The sequence below is a fragment of the Propithecus coquereli genome, unplaced genomic scaffold (assembly GCF_000956105.1).
Source record: "Propithecus coquereli isolate 6110/MARCELLA unplaced genomic scaffold, Pcoq_1.0 Scaffold10, whole genome shotgun sequence".
Lineage (NCBI taxonomy): Eukaryota > Metazoa > Chordata > Mammalia > Primates > Indriidae > Propithecus > Propithecus coquereli.
In genome coordinates, this window is record NW_012133858.1 from 7,502,547 (window position 1) to 7,523,895 (window position 21,349).

General features: G+C 54.4%; 1 protein-coding gene across 1 annotated transcript in view; it reads right to left on the reverse strand.

The window, feature by feature from the left end:
• Positions 1-4,267: 4,267 nt before the first annotated feature.
• The window catches only part of TNK2 (tyrosine kinase, non-receptor, 2), a 40,085-nt gene continuing 23,003 nt past the window's right edge, over positions 4,268-21,349 (reverse strand). The window contains exons 5-15 of the mRNA XM_012642108.1: positions 20,304-20,456; positions 19,600-19,877; positions 17,949-18,075; positions 17,397-17,543; positions 17,207-17,301; positions 12,329-12,523; positions 9,546-9,637; positions 6,850-8,198; positions 6,671-6,766; positions 6,410-6,537; positions 4,268-5,082 (exon numbers count right to left, since the gene is read on the reverse strand). Coding sequence (XP_012497562.1) covers positions 5,076-5,082; positions 6,410-6,537; positions 6,671-6,766; positions 6,850-8,198; positions 9,546-9,637; positions 12,329-12,523; positions 17,207-17,301; positions 17,397-17,543; positions 17,949-18,075; positions 19,600-19,877; positions 20,304-20,456 — 2,667 coding nt within the window. The 3' untranslated portion in view covers positions 4,268-5,075. The remainder of the gene's footprint in view (positions 5,083-6,409; positions 6,538-6,670; positions 6,767-6,849; positions 8,199-9,545; positions 9,638-12,328; positions 12,524-17,206; positions 17,302-17,396; positions 17,544-17,948; positions 18,076-19,599; positions 19,878-20,303; positions 20,457-21,349) is intronic.

A 21,349-nucleotide genomic window follows, 5' to 3' on the forward strand; every position in this document is an offset into this window, starting at 1 on the left:
TGGAACAAGACAAGGATGCCCACTTTCACCACTGTTTTTCAACATAGTACTAGAAGTTCTAGCTAGAGCAGTCAGACAAGAGAAAGAAAGAAAGGGCATCAAAACTGGAAAGGAAGTCAAATTATCCTTGTTGGCACACAATATGATCTTCTATCTAGAGAAACCTAAAGACTCCACAAAAAAAACTGTTAGAATTGATAAACAAATTCAGTGAAGTTACAGGATACAAAATCAACATACACTGTATACCATGAGTTCCACTCAGCCACAAAAAACAATGGTGATAAAGCGCCTCTTGTATTATCCTGGATACAGCTAGAACCCATTCTACTAAGTGAAGTATCCCAAGAATGGAAAAACAAGCACCACACGTACTCACCATGAGATTGGTATTAACTGATCAACACTTAAGTGCACATATAGTAACAACATCCATTAGGTGTCAGGCAGATGGGAGGGGGGATGAGGGGATAGGTACATACATACCTAATGGGTGTGGTGCGCACTGTCTGAGGGATGGACACACTTCAAGCTCTGACTCGGGTGGGGCAAGGGCAATATACGTAATCTAAACATTTGTACCCCCGTAATATGCTGAAATAAAGAAAAAAATTTGAAAAAAAAAAAAGAGCAAAATCAACATATGAAAATCAGTAGCATTTCTATATGCCAACAGCAAACAATCTGAAAAAGATACCAAGAAAGTACTTCCATTTACAATAGCTACAAATAAAATACCTAGGAATAAACTCAAGAAGTAAAAGATCTCTATAAGGAAAACTATAAAACACTGATGAAAGAAATTGAAGAGGGCCGGGCGCGGTGGCTCATGTCTATAATCCTAACACTCTGGGAGGCTGAGGCAGGTGTATCACTCAAGGTCAGAAGTTCGAGACTAGCCTGAGCAAGAGCGAGACCCCGTCTCTACTAAAAATAGAAAGAAATTATCTGGACAACTAAAAATATATATATAGAAAAAAATTAGCCAGGCATGGTGGCACATGCCTGTAGTCCCAGCTACTTGGGAGGCTGAGGCAGTAGGATCGTTTGAGCCCAGGAGTTTGAGGTTGCTGTGAGCTAGGCTGAAGCCACGGCACTCTAGCCCGGGCAACAGAGTGAGACTCTGTCTCAAAAAAGAAAAGAAATTGAAGAAGACACAAAAAAACGGAAAGATATTCCATGCTTGTGGACTGGAAGAATATTGTTAAAATGCCCATACTACCCAAAGAGATCTACAGATTCAATGCAATCCACATCAAAATACCAATGACATTCTTCACAGAAATAGAAAAAATAATCCTAAAATTTATACGGAACCACATCAGACCCAGAATAGGCAAAGCTATCCTAGGCGAAAAGAACAAAACTGGAGGAATCACATTACCTGACTTCAAATTATATTACAGAGCTGTAGTAACCAAAACAGCTTGGTACTGGCATAAAAACAGACACATAGATCAATGAAACAGAATAGAGAACCCAGAAGTAAACCCACACATCTATAGTGAGCGTATCTTTGACAAAGGTGCCAAGAACACACAATGGATTAAGGACAGTTTCTTCAATAAATGGTGCTGGGAAAACGGGATATCCATACGCATAAGAATTAAACTAGACCCTTATCTCTCACACCGTATACAAAAAACAAATAAAAAGGGATTAAATACTTAAATCTAAGACCTGAAACAAGAAAATACTATAAGAAAACATTGGGGAAACACTTCAGGACACTGGTCTGGGCGAGCACTTCTTGAGTAATAACCCCCAAAGCACAGGCAACCAACACAAAATTGGACAAATGGGATCACAGCAAGCTAAAAAGCTTCTGCACAGCAAAGGAAACAATCAGCAAAGGGAAGAAACAACCCACAGAGTGGGAGAGAATATTTGCAAACTACTCATCTGACAAAGGATTAATAACTAGATTATATAAGGAGCTCCAACAACTTGATAGGAAAAAATCAAATAATCTGATTAAAAAATGGGCAAAGGAGCTGAATAGATATTTCTCAAAAGAAGACATACAGATGGCTAACAGGTATATGAAAAAAATGCTCAACATCATTAGTCATCAGAGAAATGCAGATCAAAACTACAATGAGATATCATCTCATCCCAGTTAAAATGGCTTTTATTAAAAAGGCAATAACAAATGCTGGTGAGGATGTGGAGAAAGGGGAACCCTCCTATGCTTTTGGTGAGAATGTAAATTAGTGTAACCTCAAAAAATAAAAATAGAAGTACCATATGACCCAGCCATCCTACTGCTGGGTGTATATCCAAAGGAGGCAAATTCAGTATATCGAAAAGATATCTGCACTCCAATGTTTATTGCAGCACTATTCACAATAGCCAAGATTTGGAATCAGCCTAAGTGCTCATCAATGGATGAATGGATAAAGAAATTGTGGTACATTTACACAATAAAATAGTATATGGCCACAACAAAGAATGAAATCCTGCCATTTGCAACAGCATGGATGGAACTGGAGAACATTATGTTAAGTGAAATAAGCCAAGCACAAAAAGACAAACCTCGCATGTTCTCACTCATATGTGAGAGCTAAATATTAAAAACAATTGATCTTATCGAGACAGATCATAGAATGATGGTTACCAAAAGCTGGAAAGAATAGTGGGAAGGGAGGGATACAGTTGGGATCGTTAATGGGTACAAAAATATAATTAGTTAGGTAAAACAAACGGTATTTGATAGCACAACAAAGTGACTATAATCAACAAGTTAGGGTATACTTTAAAATAACTAAAAGAGTGGAATTGGAATGTTCCTAACCCAAAGAAATGGTAAATGCCTGAGGTGATGGATACCCCAATCACCCTGATTTGATTCACATTGTATGCCTGTATCAAACAGCTATTATGTACCCATAATAACTAAAAATTAAAAAAAGGAAAAAAATAATCTAAGGTCAAGGCTATTAATAGGCAATTCATAAAAAGAAATACAAATGGGCTCAACTTGTTTTTTAAAAGTTTATTCACGGCCGGGCGCGGTGGCTCACGCCTGTAATCCTAGCACCCTGGGAGGCCGAGGCAGGCGGATTGTTTGAGCTCAGGAGTTCGAAACCAGCCTGAGCAAGAGCGAGACCCCGTCTCTACTAAAAATAGAAAGAAATTAAAATTGGACAAACTAAAAATATATAGAAAAAATTAGCCGGGCATGGTGGCACATGCCTGTAGTCCCAGCTACTCAGGAGGCTGAGGAGGCAGGATTGCTTGAGCCCAGGAGTGTGAGGTTGCTGTGAGCTAGGCTGACGCCACGGCACTCACTCTAGCCCAGGCAAAAGAGTGAGACTCTGTCTCAAAAAAAAAAAAAAAAAAGGTTTATTCACATATAAAAGAAATGCAATTAAAACTACAGAAACACCGTTTTTCACCAGTCAGTCTGAAAAGATCAGAAAGCTCCCTAACACATAGAAGGCTCACACACACTGCTGGTGTGACAACTGGAACTACCTCTTCTACCGAGGGCAATTTAGCAACACCCACCATTATTGCACATACCCTTTGACCCAGGAGTCCCACTGCTGGGGACTCATCCTTCCAACTGACTTGCAAGTGGAAAACAGCCCACATAAACGATGCACTGCAGCAGTGGCTGCAACTGCAAAACACTGGAAACAACCAAAACATCCCTTCATCAAAAGGAGCCTGGTTAAATAGATCATGGTACCTCCATACACCCATGCAACCCTAAATAAGAATGGGGAAACTCTTCCAGTATTGCTGTGGAATTCTTCAAAATATTGTAAGTTAAAAAAACAAAACAAAAAACCAAGGACTACACAAGAATGGACAGAACAGGCAGCCTCTGGGGATGGAAGGTGGGCGGCTGGGGCAGGGAACTTCACTCTGTAGTGCCTTTTGAACTTTGAACCGTATCAACATATTCAGAAAAACAAAATTAATATGCATATTGAAGCTTTCCTTCCTACTGGCATTCCTGGCTTAGCTCTAGGTAACTGAGTTTCTTACTCTCTCCTGCAGCATATCCTGTCTTACAGAAACCCACGGAGCAAAAGGATGGGGGCTGTGAGCGTCAGTGACTAGGTGAGGTGGGGACTCTGGCCCCTCCCCCAGCCCCATAAGGGAAGACTTCTTAGGGTCTCCCAGGCCTGCACTTCCTCCCCCGGCCTACAGGTGGTGCTACAAGGCCTGCTATCCTGAACATAAACTGGCAGCCTCGGGGGCCTCGGAGCCTCAAGCTTGTGACCAACAGGCAAAGAAACAGGCACGCACAAGTAAGTAACATAAAATAGAAACTAACTTTATTTCTCTGGAAGAAGCAGGTACCGATAGCTGGGGCAGCAACTTTGGCAACAGAGGCTGGTGGAAAAACATGAAACAGCACAAGGGGAAGAGTTGGGGTCGAAGAGGAAGCACTGATGTCCTTCCAGGGCAGCTGCCCCCTTGGTCTCCTTCCAGCCCTGGGGCCTTAGGCCCTGGTCCCTGCCAGAGAATGGTCTGGCACCCTTTCCCTGCTTCCCGAGCCACCTCAGGCTATTTCCAGGCACAAGATTCTAAGACCAGCCAAGTCCCATAACATGTCCACGGCGAGGCCACAAGTCACATTCTGTCCAACACCCCAACTGCCTGCCAGGGACTCCCTGAAAAGGGCCCAGCCCTGAGGAGGGCCCACCGGATGCTGGTCCACCTTTCTCTGTGGCCAACACATCCTCCCTGCCCAGGTCTAGCCTGGTTTCGTCTCAGTCTGGTCCCCCTGAGCAGGGCTTGGGGCCACCACTCCAGCCACAGGCCCAGCCAAGGGCTGGAGCCGGAGGCAGGTCACACGCAGGGCCTGCCTTCACCGGGCTCCTTCCCACAGCATGGCTGGGCATCAAAGGCTGAACCAAAGTGTACAGGGACAGCACTGGGTGCAGGAGGGACAGGCAAGGCAGGGCTCCCAGCCTCCTGCTGCCTTGGCCTCGCTGTCCACGGGAGCAGAAGTGGCAGCAGGTCCTCCAGGCCTGTACGGGGGCGTCGCCCCACCCTTGTCAGATGGACAGGCTCAAGTGATTCCTTCAGGGCAGGCCCTCTGGCTCTGCAGATATATCTCAGCGCCTAAGGGAAGGGAAACAAACCAAAAAGTCCCTCCATGAAACAGATGATGGAAAATCCAGTGTGAGCTCCAGAAGGCCAGAGGAGTCATTGTCTCTCGGTGCCAGGTGAATCAGGTGGAAAATGGTAGTCCCAGGCAATAATTTTGGAACTTGTCATCCTGGTTTATCTTTTGTCTTTAATAACCATGAATAAGTTAAGAGAACAGCACTATTGTGTATTAAGAGTATCCAAGGACGTCAGGTACTATAAAGCCCAAGTTTAACTGGATGCAAGTTAATAAGAATAATCACAAGACAATATCTAACAAATATCTAACACTTAGGGACTGTGTCTTGTGTGCCAGACATCTGGTGTGTTATATGGCAGATACATCACTCATCAATCTTCCTAATCGCTTCTATGAGGTAGGTACTATTATTTATACACTTTACAGATGAGAAACCTGAACACTGTGTGCAACGTCACACTGTTGGTGACAACAAAGGCTGGTTCTAACTTGGGCTGTCTGACAAGTCTTTACCCCCACATCCCACCAGCACCTCCCAGGATGATGCTAACTCCGCCCGTCTGACCATGTTTCACTACTTTTTGACTTGATAAAAGTTTCATATACATATTTAGTATGTTATTTTATATATCTGAGTTTTTTAAAACATATCTAGGCTGGGCACAGTGGCTCACGCCTGTAATCCCAACACTGGGAGGCTGAGGCAGGAGGATCACTTGAGGCCAGGAGGTTGAGAGCAGCCTATACAACATAGTGAGACCCTGTCTCAACAAAAAAACAAAAAACATATCTATATTTATTTATAGCTCTACATATTTTGTTACACTATATACAGCTATATGTTTTGGTATAAAACTTTTTACTGGAAGGACATAATGAATATTTTGTTGTTGTTGGACATTCCTTTAAAAGGCATTACAATTTTAAATGTTACTTTCAACAGAAATATGAAAAAAAGAGAAATATTTGTTTAAATCAGGGGGTCCTGAAATACTGCTCTCTGGAGCCACTCAGAGTTGCTGTGGGTGTGAGGCAAGCAAGGCCCCTTCAACCAGAGGCTCCAATTTCCTTTTTTAATCCTTAGCTCATTTGAAAACCAAGTGGCTAAAAAATCTAAATGAATGCATTTAAGAGAAATTGTTTTCAACTAAAACTGCCTGCTTCTTGGGACCTGTGCCCTCCTACCCACTGTCCCCCCGGCTGGAGAGCCCTGTGTCTCCCTGGCCAAGAGTGGCCTGTGAGGTGCTGGGCTTTTTCCTAGTGTGGTCTGCTCCAGGGACACCCCTCCTGGATGGGGGCCAGAGAGTAGGGCTCACTTACTTGTGGTGGGCAGGGCCACAGGAGCCCAGAAGGTGGCAGCCGGCTTGCTCCAGGTTCCAGTCGAACATCTCCAGCACTTTGTGGCACTCCACCCTCGGCCGCAGTCCCAGCCCAAAGAGCTGCTCCACCTGAGGGCAGAGGGTGGTGCCATGAACACACTGGGCCAAGGGGCACCACACCAGGGCGGGGGCAACGGAGAGGCAGAGGCAGGTGTGGGGGGTTGGGAGCACCAGAGCAGGCAGGAGGAGGTGGTGACAGTACCTTCAGATACTGGGCAGCCCTCTGCACGCTCCAGCCATGGCTCTGCAAGGCCGCCTGGCACTCCTCCGTGGTCACCCCATGCACCATGGCCTGCAGCTGGGCACACCCACCCAACTGTGAGCACCATTTGGGCTGCTGCTCTGGGTGCCCCCCACCCTGAGGCCAGGCCTGGGGCTCACCATCTGGATCTTGTCTGCGGGCCGCCCAGACTCCAGCCCATCCCCAGGGCAGGCCCTCTGTGGCAGCCGAGCAGTGGCCCTCAGGGCCGGTGGCCGGGCCCCTGGGTTGTTGTTGTTGCTGGAGACATTGGCCTTGGGGTCTGAGGCGGCCTGGGGCATCGGTCTGACGGTGGCAGTGGGGGCGGGAGGGGCTGGGGTGCAGGGTGGGGGCAGCAGCAGGGATGCAGACAGAGGGGCCGACTCCACAGGGCTCTGGGCCTCCTGCAGGAAGCGCTGGTAGCGCTCCAGGTAGGGCGGGCGCTCAGGCAGCAGGTAGTAGTGGGTGTTGCTGACCTTCTTGCCATCACGGACAATGGGCAGGATGCAGGGCCCAGCCCGTGGGCCGGGGGCCTGGATCACCTGGGGTGTGGCATACTTGGGGTCTGAGGCGAAGCTCTGGGTGGTGGGCATGGTCTTCCCAGGTGAGCCTGAGAGCCGGGATGGCAGCGGGGAGCTGCCAGGTTGTACCAGGGGGCTGGGGGTCCTTGAGCCTTGAGGGGACAGGGGCTCCCGCGGAGGCACCCGGGGAGGGGAGGCAGGTCCAGGCCACCGACCCATCTCCTCCTCGCCTGAGGTGGCCGGAGATAGCTCAGCACGTGGGCGCGTGGGCCGAGGGGGGATAGGTACCCGAGGGGGCACCTGGGGCTTGTCATCGCCCACCGGGCTGGGTGAGACGGCCAGTGGGCCGGCGGGGGCCTGCAGCTGTCGCATGCATTCCTGCTGCAGGGCCTGGAAGACCTCTGTGGTCTGGGCGGAGCTGGGTGGCTTGCTCCCCCCCTGGGGGGGGAGGAACAGGTTGTCCTCCAGGGGAGGGGGCAGCCGCGCCTGCTCAGGCACAAAGGCGTAATTGGTCTCACCATGGCGGAGCCCAGTGGAGCCCCCTGCGCCCACCAGGGTGCTGTTGATGGAGCAGACCTCAAAGTCCTCCTCATCTTGGGCCACATCGTCGTAGGCAGGGGGTGGGGGCAGCGGGCGTGCGTCCCAATCCACCACAGGTGTGGGATGCAAAGGCCGGGGCAGTGCCCGCGTGGGGCTCTGGGGTGGGGTCTTGTCCAGCAAAGAGCAGGCGTCCATGGCCAGCTGTGCCAGGGAGGGCGCGCAGGGCCGTGGAGCCGGGACCAAGGGCTCCTCACCGAAGTCGATGAGTGTGACCTCAGCCCCGCTGCTGCGGCCTGCCTTGGTGCCCAGCACTCGGACTGAGGGCTTCACTAGCCACAGCCCTCGGGGCAGGCCTGGCTTCCGCAGGCCCAGCCTCTTGAAGTCACTGGACAGGGGGTCTTGGTCCTCGCTCACAGGGTCATAGGTTGGCTCTGTGTTGGAAAGGGAAACCCCAACAGGAAGGCAGAGTCAGGCAGGGGCACAAGGGTGGTGGGATGTAGGAAAGGAGGCCAGTATTCCCAGCAACTCTCCATGGCCAATTCTGCTAGAGGTCAGCCCTTGCCTGCCAGCATTCTCAGTGCATGCCCCACTTCATTCGAACAGGCAGGCAGAACCCGCTCCATATACCGTCAGCCCTCTGTGTGGGCTGGTGAGCCCCCTGCCTCCACCTAAGTTAGAGTAATCAACACCCCACTCCTGCCTGTCTCCACCGACACAAGACCCCAAATACCCCTGTGCTCCTGGGCCCTGGTTAGTAAGCCTTCACCACCCCCCACATCACGGCACACCATTAGTGTAGGCATGGGCGGACTCCTGCCATCAAGGGCCACGGGAGCCATCCTTGGAGGGGACAGAGCTCCTGACCAACCACCAAGAAAGCCCAGACACAGCCTCTGCAGGTCTGAAAGGAGGTGAGGCAGGGCCGAGCAACGGCAGAGAGAGGTCGAGGCAGGATACAGGACTACACCTGCTTCAGGCGCCCAGGCATTTGGGGTGCAGTGGAGGGAGATAGGCGTAATAGGCCAGGTCAGCAGCAAAAGCTCACAGCACACACCCTCATCCCTTCCCGCCCGGCCGCAGGGGCTCTGTACCTTCCAGGAGAGGAGGAGTGAGAGGAGAAAGGGGGCGGGGGCGGGGGCCAAGGCACCGAGAGCAGCCCCACTTACTCTGAGTGAAGATGGCAGGCTGAGGTGGGCGAGGTGGAGGCTCCCCTGCAAGAAAGGCCATGCGGAGAAGACAGGGACAGAGCAGGGCAAAGAATAGGGGAGGGGACAGAGACAGAGGAGAGGGCAGAGTTTGGAGAGAGAGATGAGAGAAGTGAACAGAGGCAAGCGAATGTATACACCCAGCAGCACATGGGAGGCCATGGGGCGGCAGGAAGGGGAACTGTGTGCTGGAATGGCAGGCACAGGATCTGGGAGATGCATGAGGCTCCTGGCCGGGATGGAGCTCGTGGGGTGGTTTTGGCTCAGGAGAAAACAGGATCAGGGGAAGTGAGGAAAGCCAGGATCTGAGCGCGGCCGGTGGGGAAGGAGGGAGGAGGGAAGCTGAGGCGGGCGGGGCTGACGCAAGGCCAGCCTGAGGATGCCCACCTCGGCGGATACAGCTGCCTCTCGTCTTCCACCCCACGCCTGGCCGGAGCCAGGGACACAGCTGTTCTGCCTGCTGCCCTGACCCAACTGTCCCCAGAACAGCAGGCCTGCGGTGGCCTGAGCACACAGTGCCCCTTCCTAGGGAGCCAATGGACTAGGGATGGCAAGGGGTGGGAAGGCTCTTACTTTTTACCCTTCCCAGATGCTGAGTGGGTTGGGAGGTGCTCAGTTCCACACTTAGCAGGTCAGGAGGGTCCATGGGGTTTCCCAGATACAGTCTGTGGGGAGAGAGCCAGGTCAGATGGCAGGGAAAGGGGGGAGAGGGGTCAGTGAGAAAACCTCTGGCAGAAACGTTAGGCCTGTCCCCTGGGGTCAGGCAGAAAATCAAATCCTGAGTGTGTCCAGGGGGCCATCTCATCAAAGCCACCTCATCCTGGAGCAGCTGAGTGGGAGAGCCAGACGTGGAGGACAGAGCTCCTGACCCCCAGTCTGAAGACTCTGGTATCTCTTCCACAGATCCAGGCTGTAACCGGGAGGACGTCCTGGAGAGAAGGCTCAACTGTCTAGGACTTCAGGGACTCCCTCAACACTCCACGACCCCACTGCACCCGAACCCACGCCCGGCAGCCACCTGCAGGCACGCTCTCCTGTGCTGCAGGCCCCACTGGGAGGGCCTGGGAACAGAGGCATCAGGGCTACTGTGCCCCAGTCAGGGGGGCAGGAGGCAGCCTTCTGCCACACTGCCAGGAGGAGGAGCAGAGGACAGCCCACCCGCCCTGCTCCGACTCACCCTCAACCCCTGTGCCAACCGTCAGTAGCTGACACTTAGTCACTGGGGCTGATTAAAGCCTGGAGGAATGGGGCTGGGCTGGCCACGGCATGCCAGGAGTGGGGCAGAGGGCACTGGCCCCTGCGGGAGGTGTCGGCACTCTCTCTCAGGCCCTTGCTTGGTTCTTGTGAGGCAAGAGACACAGGCTGACCTCATCCAGCTCGGGGTTCTGGCGTGTGAGGCGTGGAGGCTGAGGGCCCTGTTTACCATGCCTCCCAGGGCGCCACGTGTATCAGAACTCAGCAGGAGAAAGGACTGCAGAGATGGAGGGCCTGGAAGTCCCTGCAGCCAGCAGAGGGCTGGAGGCCTGGTGTGAGTTGCTGCCAGGCGGGTCCCTGGGGTGGGGCACCCAGGAAGTGACTGATTCTTCTCTGTTGTTCCCACGTGCCCCCAATGGCCTCATTCTTTTACTTAAAGGATACTGCAAGCCCCTCCCATGTACAGAGTGAGCTCCACAGGGTGATGTGCGTGTGGGTGGGGGTGGCTGAGCTGCTGCCTAACACCGCCTCTGAAGTTCCCGCAGGCTTCGTGTGCCGCTTCCCTGGTCTGGGAAGCAAGCTCACTCCCCCCTGGCCTGTGCTTATCCCAGGGCCTGACCTGGCAGAAGAAAAACTGCTACTCAAATGCAGGGGTCACAAGAGAAGCTTTGCTACTCAACTGCCTCCAGAGGGCTATTCCCAACCATTTTCCTAAGGCCAGTGAGCCAGGAGGAGGCATGGCTGTGTGGGTCCATTCTTGGAAGCGCCTCACCCCAGTTCTGCCTACAGTGAAAAGCTGCTGGACACCAAGCGAACCTCTGCCTCACGGCTGGGGCAAGGGGCGTGCAGAGGAAAGCAGGATATGCAGGCCCAGATGCCACCTTGCCCCGACTCCATCCCCAGCACTGACAACCAGCACCCAACCTGGGGACCTCTCTTTTGGCACCTATACCTGCACCTCACTCAGCCTCTACGTGCAGTGCTAGCATGTGGGCCTCGGGAAGGAAAGGAAGCTAAGAGAAGAAAAGAAGAGAAACGAGCACTGCGTGTGGGGCTGGAGGACCACATCAGGCTGGGAACCTTCAGGAGACACTGAGGGCGAGAGAGACCGCAGAAAGTGGCTCTGCTTACTCAGGTCCCGCAGGCCTCCGCTCCAGAGCAAGAGCGGGAACACCGCGCTCCACAGAGCCCGCGTGCAGTGCCAGGCTCACGAGCACACGGACACCATGTCCAGTGCTAAGCCAGGAGAGCGCTGCCGGAGGTAGACAACCATGGTGCAAAGAACAGAAAATAGAGCAGCACACAAAGAGGAGGGAAGCGAAAGCTGCCCCTGTATGGGGTAGCTGCTGCACAGGAGGGAGGATCGCAGGAGGAAGCACAGCCCCGCTGCTGTGGGAAAGGGCCTCATCTGTGCCTCTGCAGTCGCAGAGCGTCAGGAGAGGAAGAGGGCAGACCGCGGGGAGAGCTGTGTGTGCACGGCTGGAGGGGCAGTGTCCGTGTCAGCTCGAGACACAAGGCTGGGGCGTGTGTGTGAGCTCCAAGGTGTGGCACAGTGACACCTTCCACAGGCGACTGCGAGAGCCATGCTTCCTGGGCCCCTGTCCGGGCCGTGGGGCAGAGGACCGCTCAGTGTCTGACAGCTTCTCACTGTAGGCAGAACCGGGGTCGGGAGCTTCCGAGGATGGACCGCACTGCCACTTGGTGGAAGCCCTCCTGGCACACTGGCCTTAGGAAAATGGGCTTGGGAACAGCCCGGAAGAAGTCAAGTAGGAAAGCTTCTTTCGTGACCCCTGCATCTGAGCAGCACTCTCTAATGCAGGGAACGTTCACAACCCTCACCTCATTGGTGGACCTACAGCCACCTCTGCTGGGTGTACCTATTTCATGGAAGACAAAGTAAGCCTCAGAGGTAAGAGACTTGTCAACGCCCTCCAAATAGAAAAGAAAGCACCCCAATCAGGAATGCTGACTCCCAGATTGGGGCTTTCTAGGCTCCGCAGCTTGCCGAAGGCAAGCAGGGGGTCAGGAGGGAAGACTGGCAGGTCGGAGCTGGGGAGACCCAGAGACAGGGTGAAGGGCAGCAAGAGCTCACGTGGGGCGTGGTGAGGGGCTGCAGGCCCCGGAGCCTTGACGGGGCTCGATGGGCCTGCCTAGGAACTCACTCGTCGATCCTGTCCGGGAAGCCCCAGCAGTGGCGGGGGTCGCTGTCGCCATGCCCCGTGTGAATGAAGCTATTCTGCAGTGGCTGGCTGATGTCCTGGGCTGACAGGCCAGCCACGGAGGTCACCACGTTGCGAGGGAAGGGCCCCACACACAGCGTCCGCGTGTTCTGTCCACGCCACCAGTAGTTCTCAGCCCTGCCCGATAGAGATGACACAATGAGCACCAGGCGTGGTGGCGCGGCCCCAGGCAGTGGGACCCTTCTCATACCCTAGCCACCCTGGCAGGCCTCAGGGCCAGGTGGCCTGCCATCAGCCGTCCTCCCCCGCAGCCCCATGCAGGCCTGGCTGCTTGCGCACAGCCTTACCCTAAGCTCTCTAGGTGGGTCAGGCAGCTTTTCCTATAGTTTACAAACAAGGAAACAGGTTCCAACAAGCACCATGACTTGCCAGATTACCAGAAAGATCACAGCAGACCCAGGACTCAAACTCACTTGTTATGTCTGCAAGGCCAGCGCCCCTCTCCTTAGACCACTTTGCCTGCCTCTCTCCCCCTGCAAGGCCTGGGCCCAGTCCTCTTCGGGCCACTTGATTTCACTCATCAGCCAGGTTCTAAGAGATGCAGGAGCCCAAGAGAGTACCAGGAGCCTCAGCACTGGGATGTGTGCCAAGCCCTCCAACTGCACCCTACCTCCTGCACACAGACCTTCAAGTGTCTGGAAGCGCTCAGGGCAACCCAAGCCTTCCCTTCACCACTCTGTGAATCTCTAGTGCCTTCCACTACCTTCTGGCAGGCCTGCGGGAGCCTCACCCTCACCACCCTATCCATCTCCTCAGGAGGAGCTCTATCTCGCCTTAAGATAAGGGGTCCGGGAGGGAACTCAGTACTCCCTTAGTGACTAGACCATAGGACCGTCAGTCCCTTGCTCTGACCTCAGACACTAAACCTCCACTAACAAAGCCCAAGCCAGGGCCTGGGATGGGGACGAGAAAGAACAGAGTTCTCCCCTGGACACTTACAACGTCTAAAAGCCATGTGGCTCCTGCATCTGCTGCTGGAATTGTTCATACCTCACGATGTGGGCAGAACGTGGACTCGGCAGAGGTGGTGACAGCCCACGCTGCTGTGGCGGGCACACGTGGGGCTGAGCTGCATGCCCTCCCTGTCACCCCCACACCTTCACCTGCCCCACACCCAGGAACATCAAGAAGGCCCCCTCAAAACGCAGCCAGACAGGAGGGGCTGGAGGAGAGAGGATGGAGGTGGCAGTGATGCCTGAGCACCTGGACCCACTGCTTGTGAGGTGACAAGGCCCGGCTGGGGCAGGGAGACCTCCACAACAGCCTGTCCCAGAGACCACAGGTCAAACCCCACAAGCACAGCAGTTCCCAGGGAGGTGAGAGGTGGGGCTGAGCTCCTATAGCCCAGCCCCACCGCCACCCACAGCAACCCTGTGATTACCACCCTGCCCTCAGCCAGGGAAGGAAGAAGAGAGCACAACACCCCAAGAAGGGACAAGGCCCATCTGAAAATAGCAGGGCCATTCAAAGGAGGAGAGAAATGGCTTCACACCAGCCTCTTATGCCGGCGGGCTAGGGGAGGGGTACCCAGCACCAGGGACCCTGGCTGCTGCTTGTCCCCAACACCCACTGGCGCCCTGCTGGCTCTTACCACCCCAGCTAGATGGCAGACTCTGCTCTCCACCCCTCTCCAGAGGAGCTTATTAATTCAGGTGAGAACTACAGCCAGGGTATAGATGGCCTTCAGAGTAGAGTAGACTCGTGCCCAAGGCCAGGTCTGGCAGGAGGCTGCTCCCTCCACCCCTCTCCCTCAGCCAGGACAGCCCAGGTCCTCACACAGAAGCGTGCCTTGGACTCAAGTCTGAGAGTGAAGAGACACCAAGCCCACCTCCCCTTATGACAGGCACAGCTGAGGCAAGAGCCCCACGGTGGATGGGAGTTCTAACGCCACTTTTCAAAAACATGCTGGCCACTGGGGGGCGGGAGCCAGGGTGCAGTGTGTGAGGAGGAGAGCCCCTTGGGACTGCACCCAAGCACACTGGGAAGCAGCCTTCTCCCCTGACAAGGCTCAAACACAACTTTCAAGATGGCCAGTGCTGCATCTCACAGCCCACATATTCCCCCCCTTTGAGGTTAGGGGATGAGGTGCCAGCATCCCAGAGAGGATGGAGACGCCCTTCCCACCTAGCCTGCTCTGGCCACACCCTTTCTTCCCACCACGAACTGGCCAGAGTGTCCATGGCAATGGGAGGGCCAGGCCTGCCGTCCGCAATGACTGAAGCACAGACAGATGGGGAGTCCTGGGGGGGTAGGCAAAGGGGCCAGTACCTCCAGCATGAACTTTCTATTTCCTGCTGCCCCAGCGGCCTCCATCAGCATCCCTGGGGCAGGCAAGATAGAAAACCAAGGCCTAAGCTAAGAACTGCCTAAGGCTGCCCCAGCTCTGGAAATCTTAGTACCTATTCCAGTCCTGGCTTAAGGTAGTCCAGAAATGGCTAAACAAACATCAGCTAAACATTCTGCTCAAAACACCTGCCCCCACCTTCTCTCTGGGTGTCTCAGGCACCCCTGGCCTCAAGGGATAACTCAGATCTTTGTCACCTCCGTGACCTACCACAGGAAGCAGCAGCTCTGGAGCCACAACAGGCCCTGCAAATGGATTTCAAAACCTCTGTCCTTTACCAGTTCTGAACACAGAACAAAAGTGCTGTCAGCCACCCCACCCTTCCAATAAGATCCCCCCCGGGAAAGACCAGCCATCACGTGTCCCTCTGAATCTAGACAGAGCCTCCTAAGCTGAGCTCACAATGTCTAGGTGTCTTCCCTCTGCCCACTGCTTGGTACCTGAGAAACACTAAGGCTACAGAATCAGTCAGAGCTGGGGCAAGTGGCTTCCCGACTCTGGGATCCAAGGCTAAGAGAAAAGCACGGATAAGGAGGGAGCTGAGAGCCAGGCAGGAACAGACAGAGCCCACATGCACAAACCCGGGCCCAAGACACACAACAGAGCCCATCCACCCAGAGACATGGAAACAGAGTCCGCCAAACAAACACAGATATGCGGGACTGAGAAAACAAGGAGGCAGCGTTAAAGCTCTGCCTCCACCAACACCCAGGCCCACTCCCAAAGCCTCACCGGCTGTCGTGGCCTCCTGCCCCTCACCTCCCACCTCCTGAGCAGCTCCAGGGACCCAGCAGGACAGGTGTTGTGGTCCAAGTCAGGACTGGTGGCCCAGGAGGAGACCAGCCAGCCCAAGCAGTGGCAGTGGCAGCCGCAGACCCAGCAGCTGGGGCCAACTGGAGCCTGTGGCGGAAGGGCAGGGCGGGCGCACCCACGACCCTCCCAGGAGGAGCTGCTTCCCCGGCCGGCCCCTCCCGCCGCCCGCCTTGCTCCGGCAGTGACCTCGGGCGCCAGCTCCAGAGAGACACACGCCCCATAAACACAGGAGGCTCCTGAGTCACCCCTAGGGAACACTGGCTGGCACATGAGCTCCCACTCAAAGTAGGAGAAGTGGGTGGTGAAGACCGTGGGTTGCAGTAGGAGCACAAGAGGGGGTCAGGTCCAAGCTCTCTGGCTCCCAGAGGTGGAAACGGTTGTAGGCCCAGACTTCCAGCTTATGGCCCTGCCAGGTACCTCCAGGAGAGCCCCCACCCTTAATCTTCCTATTTCCAGAATGCTCCCTAAAGTGCCGTGCCCACAATCCCTTCCCTGGCCCCTCGACTCCAAACCCATAGACAGTTCCTTCCTGTCCTCCCAGTCTCTCTCCTTCTAGAAGCCTGCTTTCTTCCACCACCACTCACTCCCCAGCCATAGCTGACCCCTGCAACCTGTTGGTATGTCATTCTTGTTCCCAGATCCTGTGCTCAAAGGTGAGGGAGCTCTGGCCTGGGGGAGGTGCTGGGGCCACAGCGGTGCAGGTCTTGTTCCTACACAGCCAGCCCAGGTTCCAGCCCGGCTCTATCACCTGATTCGGATCCAGAGGCTCTCCCACCTCGCCCACTCCCCATGGGGCACAAGATTTAACTAAAGGCTGCAAGCCCCAAACCCTGAAGTCCAGGTAGAAAAGTATCCATGGGAAGCAGCCCCCAGCCCCCATCCTTGCCTGGTTCTGAGTCAGAGGAACGGGGAGCACAGGGAATTTCCTCAGCTTCACTCTTCTTCCTGGTCCTTGACACTCACCCCCTGCCCCAAAGCCACCAGAAGCCTGCCCTGCCCCAACCAGTTCCTCAGACACTCTGGGATCAGATAACAGCAGGCAGGGCCAGCTGTGGGTGGGGCCTCCAAGGGCAGAAGCTAGCACTCTGGCTGCAGGTAGGAGACAGCGACTCAGGAGAGGCTGGGGTGGGGGCAGAAGCAGAGAGGGAGGGAAGACTGTGAGGGAAGACTGGGGAGAAGATGCAGGATGGAGGAAGGTCCAAAACTAGGGGAGGCCCGGGGGAGGGAGAGGCTGCTTGGGTACCAAACGGCAGGTACCCGGTAGACAGTCAAGAGTCCTTATGCTGAGAGGAGGCAGGGAGAGAAGGGGGCACCTAAAAGAGGAACGTTCGGTAGTTCCAGAACTCTAGGCCGGCAGCCTGGCCCCATCCACATAGCCGGGGCTAGAGCCCAGTGGAAAAGGGTGACAGGGGGAGCTAGGCAGGGAAAAGCCCATCTGAGCAGCAGCATCTGAGTCCTCAACCCCACACACTCAGGAGTCTGACCCAGGCCTGTCCTCCCTCATACTGCAAGGCTCAGGCCCAACCACCAGCCTGTGTGTGGCCACGGGAATCTGGAAGCAGAAGAGATCTCTGTCCACATGCCCCTTCAACCTGTGCCCTTTAAGATATCCCAGGGCAAGGCGCAGCCCCTGCACTCCCTACCTTCCCTCAATGACGGTGATGACATCATTCATCTGGATGTGCAGCTTGTCTGGCTCCTCGAAGTCCTGAAGGGCCCGCATGTCAGTGGGCTGGGCCTGGGGGCAGAGACAGTTCATTACCCACCCAGGACTGACCCCTGGGCAGCCCTTGCTTGGACACCCCTGCTCCAGTGGGCAGACCTGACTCTCACCTCCAGCAGAAAGTCTCGAAGAGCCACAAATGTGGGTCTATCCTCTGGCTTATGAGCCCAGCACTGGACCATGACATTGTAGATGTCCTGGGGGCAGTCCTCGGGCCGGGGCAGCCGCTCTCCCTCCTTGTCAATCTTATGCAGGATCTGAAGCGGGGTGATGGGGTGGCGCAGAGTTTGAGGATCAGCAGAGCACTCGGCTCTTCACTCCCCACCTTCCCTCCAGCCCACCCTACAGCTGCAGCTGCTGGCTGCAGTGCCATTCCTCCAAAGGAGGGATCTGCCTACCGGGGAGGGGCCCTCTCCCGGAGACTCTGACCCTTCTTCCCAGGTCTGGGGCCTCAGAATGCGTGGACGTGGCAAGGGCTAGGGAACAAGGGCAGCCCCTTCTCTTTGCTCAGTTCTCCCTGAGAGGTCATGCAGACATGGGGGTGGAGAAGGGGGTCCATCAGATGAGAGCCAGAGCCAACAAGGTCTGGTTGGGAGCCAGGGACCAAATTAACAGCACTCCCACCAACACTCTACGGGAAGCCCATCTCCCAGGCCCCTCACCTGACTGCCATTGAGGCCAATCCAGGGCTCCTGGCCATAGGTGAACATCTCCCACAGTGTTACCCCAAACATCCAGGTATCGCTGGCATGGGAGAAGGTACGTGTCTTCAAGCTCTCAGGGGCACACCTGGCAGAGGCGGGGGTCAAAGAGAAGGCCCCTTGAGCACCCCCACATGTATCAGCCCCGACAGACATAAAATACTCATTCAGCAAGCATCTGTGGTTGCCATGTGAGCCAGGCTCAACAGGTACTAGGGACATAACATGAAGTGGACAGGGAGGGGCAGGACTTCTTGACTACATGGTACACAGACTTGGAGAAAATCCCCTACGCTCAGGTCTCTTATTCACACGCACCCTGGGGTAGGAAAAGGAGGTGACGTTTCCCAGTCAGGGAAGCATGAACAGGAAGGAGGAGGTCAGAAGGCTCCAGGATGCCACGGGGATGAGAGTGCAGGCTGTTTGCTAACTGTGGTGGGAGGATGACAATTTCCAGATTTGGGGCAGGATCCTTGGATTTGGGTCCTTTCAGCCAGGAAGTGTGGGTGGGAAATTCGGATAGGGCCTGGTGAAGAACCAAAATGGGTGCAGTCACACTGGCTTCACCCCAATACACCCACACTTCTCCCTGTGCCTCCCTCCTGGGTGAGGGAGAATCACCACGGCAGTGGGGCTAGAAAAGGGGCATTCCAGCGTGGACTGGGGTGCAGAGAGAGGTGGATGGTGCCCTGGAAGTGGAACCAAAGGATCTCTTGTGGGACTCAAGAGCTGGCACTGCCACTCAAAGGGGGCAGGACCCAGAGAAAGTCACTCAAGATCTCTAAGCCTCATTTTGTTCATCTGCATAAGGAGAACAATAACCTGCCCACTCCACAGGGTTGTTTAAAGAGGCTATATACAAAAAGGTGACCTTATAATTTACCACCCAAACCAGGGTACTTGAATACAAAAGGGGGTGCTATAAATTACTCCAGCACAACAGGCATAATCTAGGATCTATGGTCACCCTGGGTATAACATCAGTTACTAATTAGAGTAGCACACATGCTGGGTTAGAAGGGGTGCCCAAAGCCACAGCTCTGGCAAGCATAAATGGACCAACCCCTCCTACCCCAAAGCAGGGAGAGTGCACTCCTTTGGGTGCCTCTGGTACCAGAGGACCACAATGGTCTCAGCATAGGATATGCCCACACAGGGGCCAGCACAGGGCCAGGTACCACCCCAGTACACAGGCAGTCTATGAGGCCCAGTGTGGTCTGGCCCTGCCTACCACCAGCTCCACCTAGAACATGCCTAACCACTAGTCTTTGCCTGGCTAACTCTCCTGATATTTCAGGAGCTTAACATGGAGTTCTCTAGGAAGCCTTTTAATACCCCACTGAGTAACACACTACTGTACGAGTCCCCACAGCATTTAGCCCTGTGCCTTCCAGTACCCAGACCCTGACACGCGGGCCCTCGAGAAGTCCTGGATGGATGGGTGAACGGATGGGTACACAAGAAGGGTACCCTAGGCCCACAACAGACAAGGGCAGGCCCAGGCAGAGCCAAGGGCTGTGGAGTACAGAAGGGCCCAGAAGCTTTGAGGCCTGGGTCTTCAAGGACCAGAGTGGGGTCCAGGCCCCGTGAGCCGGCAGCACCTGCCCCTCACCAGGCAAAGGGCACCTTGCGATGTTCCTGCATGACGTAATGGTCATCATTCTGGGGCAGTGCTCGCATCAGCCCAAAGTCCCCGATCTTGACCAGGTCTCGGGTAGCCAACAGGAGATTGCGGGCAGCCAGGTCACGGTGAATAAAGCGCTTGGACTCCAGGTAGCCCATGCCCTCAGCCACCTGCACGGCGTAGCGGCTCAGAGTCCCCAAGAGGAAGTGGCCCTGGTGCTTACGTAGCCGGTCCAACAACGATCCCAGCGGTGCCAGCTCTGTCACCTGAGGCCACGGAAGAGGCAGGAGGAACAGGCCTGGATGAGCCCCGCCCTCTCAGTACCCCATGCTAGGCTGCCAGTCCCTCTCCTGAAGGCCTCCCAGAGCCATGCTCAATGCACCTGCCTGGCCTGTCATCGGAGGACTTGTAGGAGTCCTACAAATTCCCAGGCCTCTCCCTCCAGGAAATGTGGGAAACTAAGGCCCAAACAGAAGCAACCCAAAGAGGCAAAGCCTTGCAATTCCAAACATTAGACTCAAGAACTAGGCCCTCCCATGGGTGCAACTCTGCCAGTGAGCACCAGCCAAGCCCAGGGATGGGCGTGGGCTCCAGCAGACAGTCGGCACCACTCAGGCCCATGAGCCCCTTCACCATATGGGACGGGGAGGACACCTGGGGGCCCAGAGCCCCTGCCTGCCCACAGCACTCACCATCTTCATAGGTGGTGTGAGCACCACACCATAGAGGCGAATGAGGTTTCGGTGGTCAAGTGAGTGCATAGCGTTGACCTCCCGGATGAAGTCATCCATGGCCTCTGGCTGGCTCAGCACATCAGGCTTCAGGCACTTCACGGCCACACTCACCTGCCCAGAGTGGGATTTGCAAGGAGTCAGGACTTGCCCAGCTCCCAACCCTCAGAGCAGAGAGAACCTGCTCCACCTCCAATTCAGCTCAAAGATCCCTGCCTCAGATCTGCTCATCTGGGTGGGCGAGCATGTTGCCAGTACCCAGACTGACACATTCTGCATGTGGCCTGACTGAGGAAGGGCAGCTGGCTGGTCCCCAGGGGCTATCAGCTGGGGCTCCCCTTCCTGCGGGAATTTCCAGGTCAAATAGCAATCACAAAGTAGGAGAGATGGACCAGTATGATGACAGAATATTAATTAAAACGCTATAATAAAATGAACCCTTAAAAGTGTTTTAGGTGTAAAAAGAAAATGCTTTAAATATAATGCCAAAAAACTAATCTACGCTTTGAGAAGTCAGACTAGTGGCTTCCCATGGAAGAAGGGGCTACAGAGTAGAAGAGGCATGAAGAGCCTTCTGGGTGCTGGACATGCTCCATACACCGTCTGGGCAGTGGTCCAATCGTGGGTCTGTGCAAATGTAAAAAGTCACTTGAAGCTTGTATGCGTTAGTGTATACATGTAAACCCTCCGGAAAAACTTTAAAATGCCAAAAAGAAAGGACAAGTTTTAAAAAGTTGCATCTAAAATTTGTATCTTAACTAAATCCAGTAAAATACCTGAGGGGGAAAAAGGCAGGAATGCTACCTGTGATTCCTCTGAGTAGTGAAACTATGGGCAATTTTTTTCTTATTTTTCAAATAGTTTCCAAACTTTTATGATAGGCAAGTTATTTTTATAATTGAAACAAACAAATGTGCTTAGTTAAACCTGAGCATGGACTCCAGGGTGAGCCACTTTGTGACCTGTCCCCATTCGCATCCCAGCAGAGAGGGGAGAAGAGCCCCTAC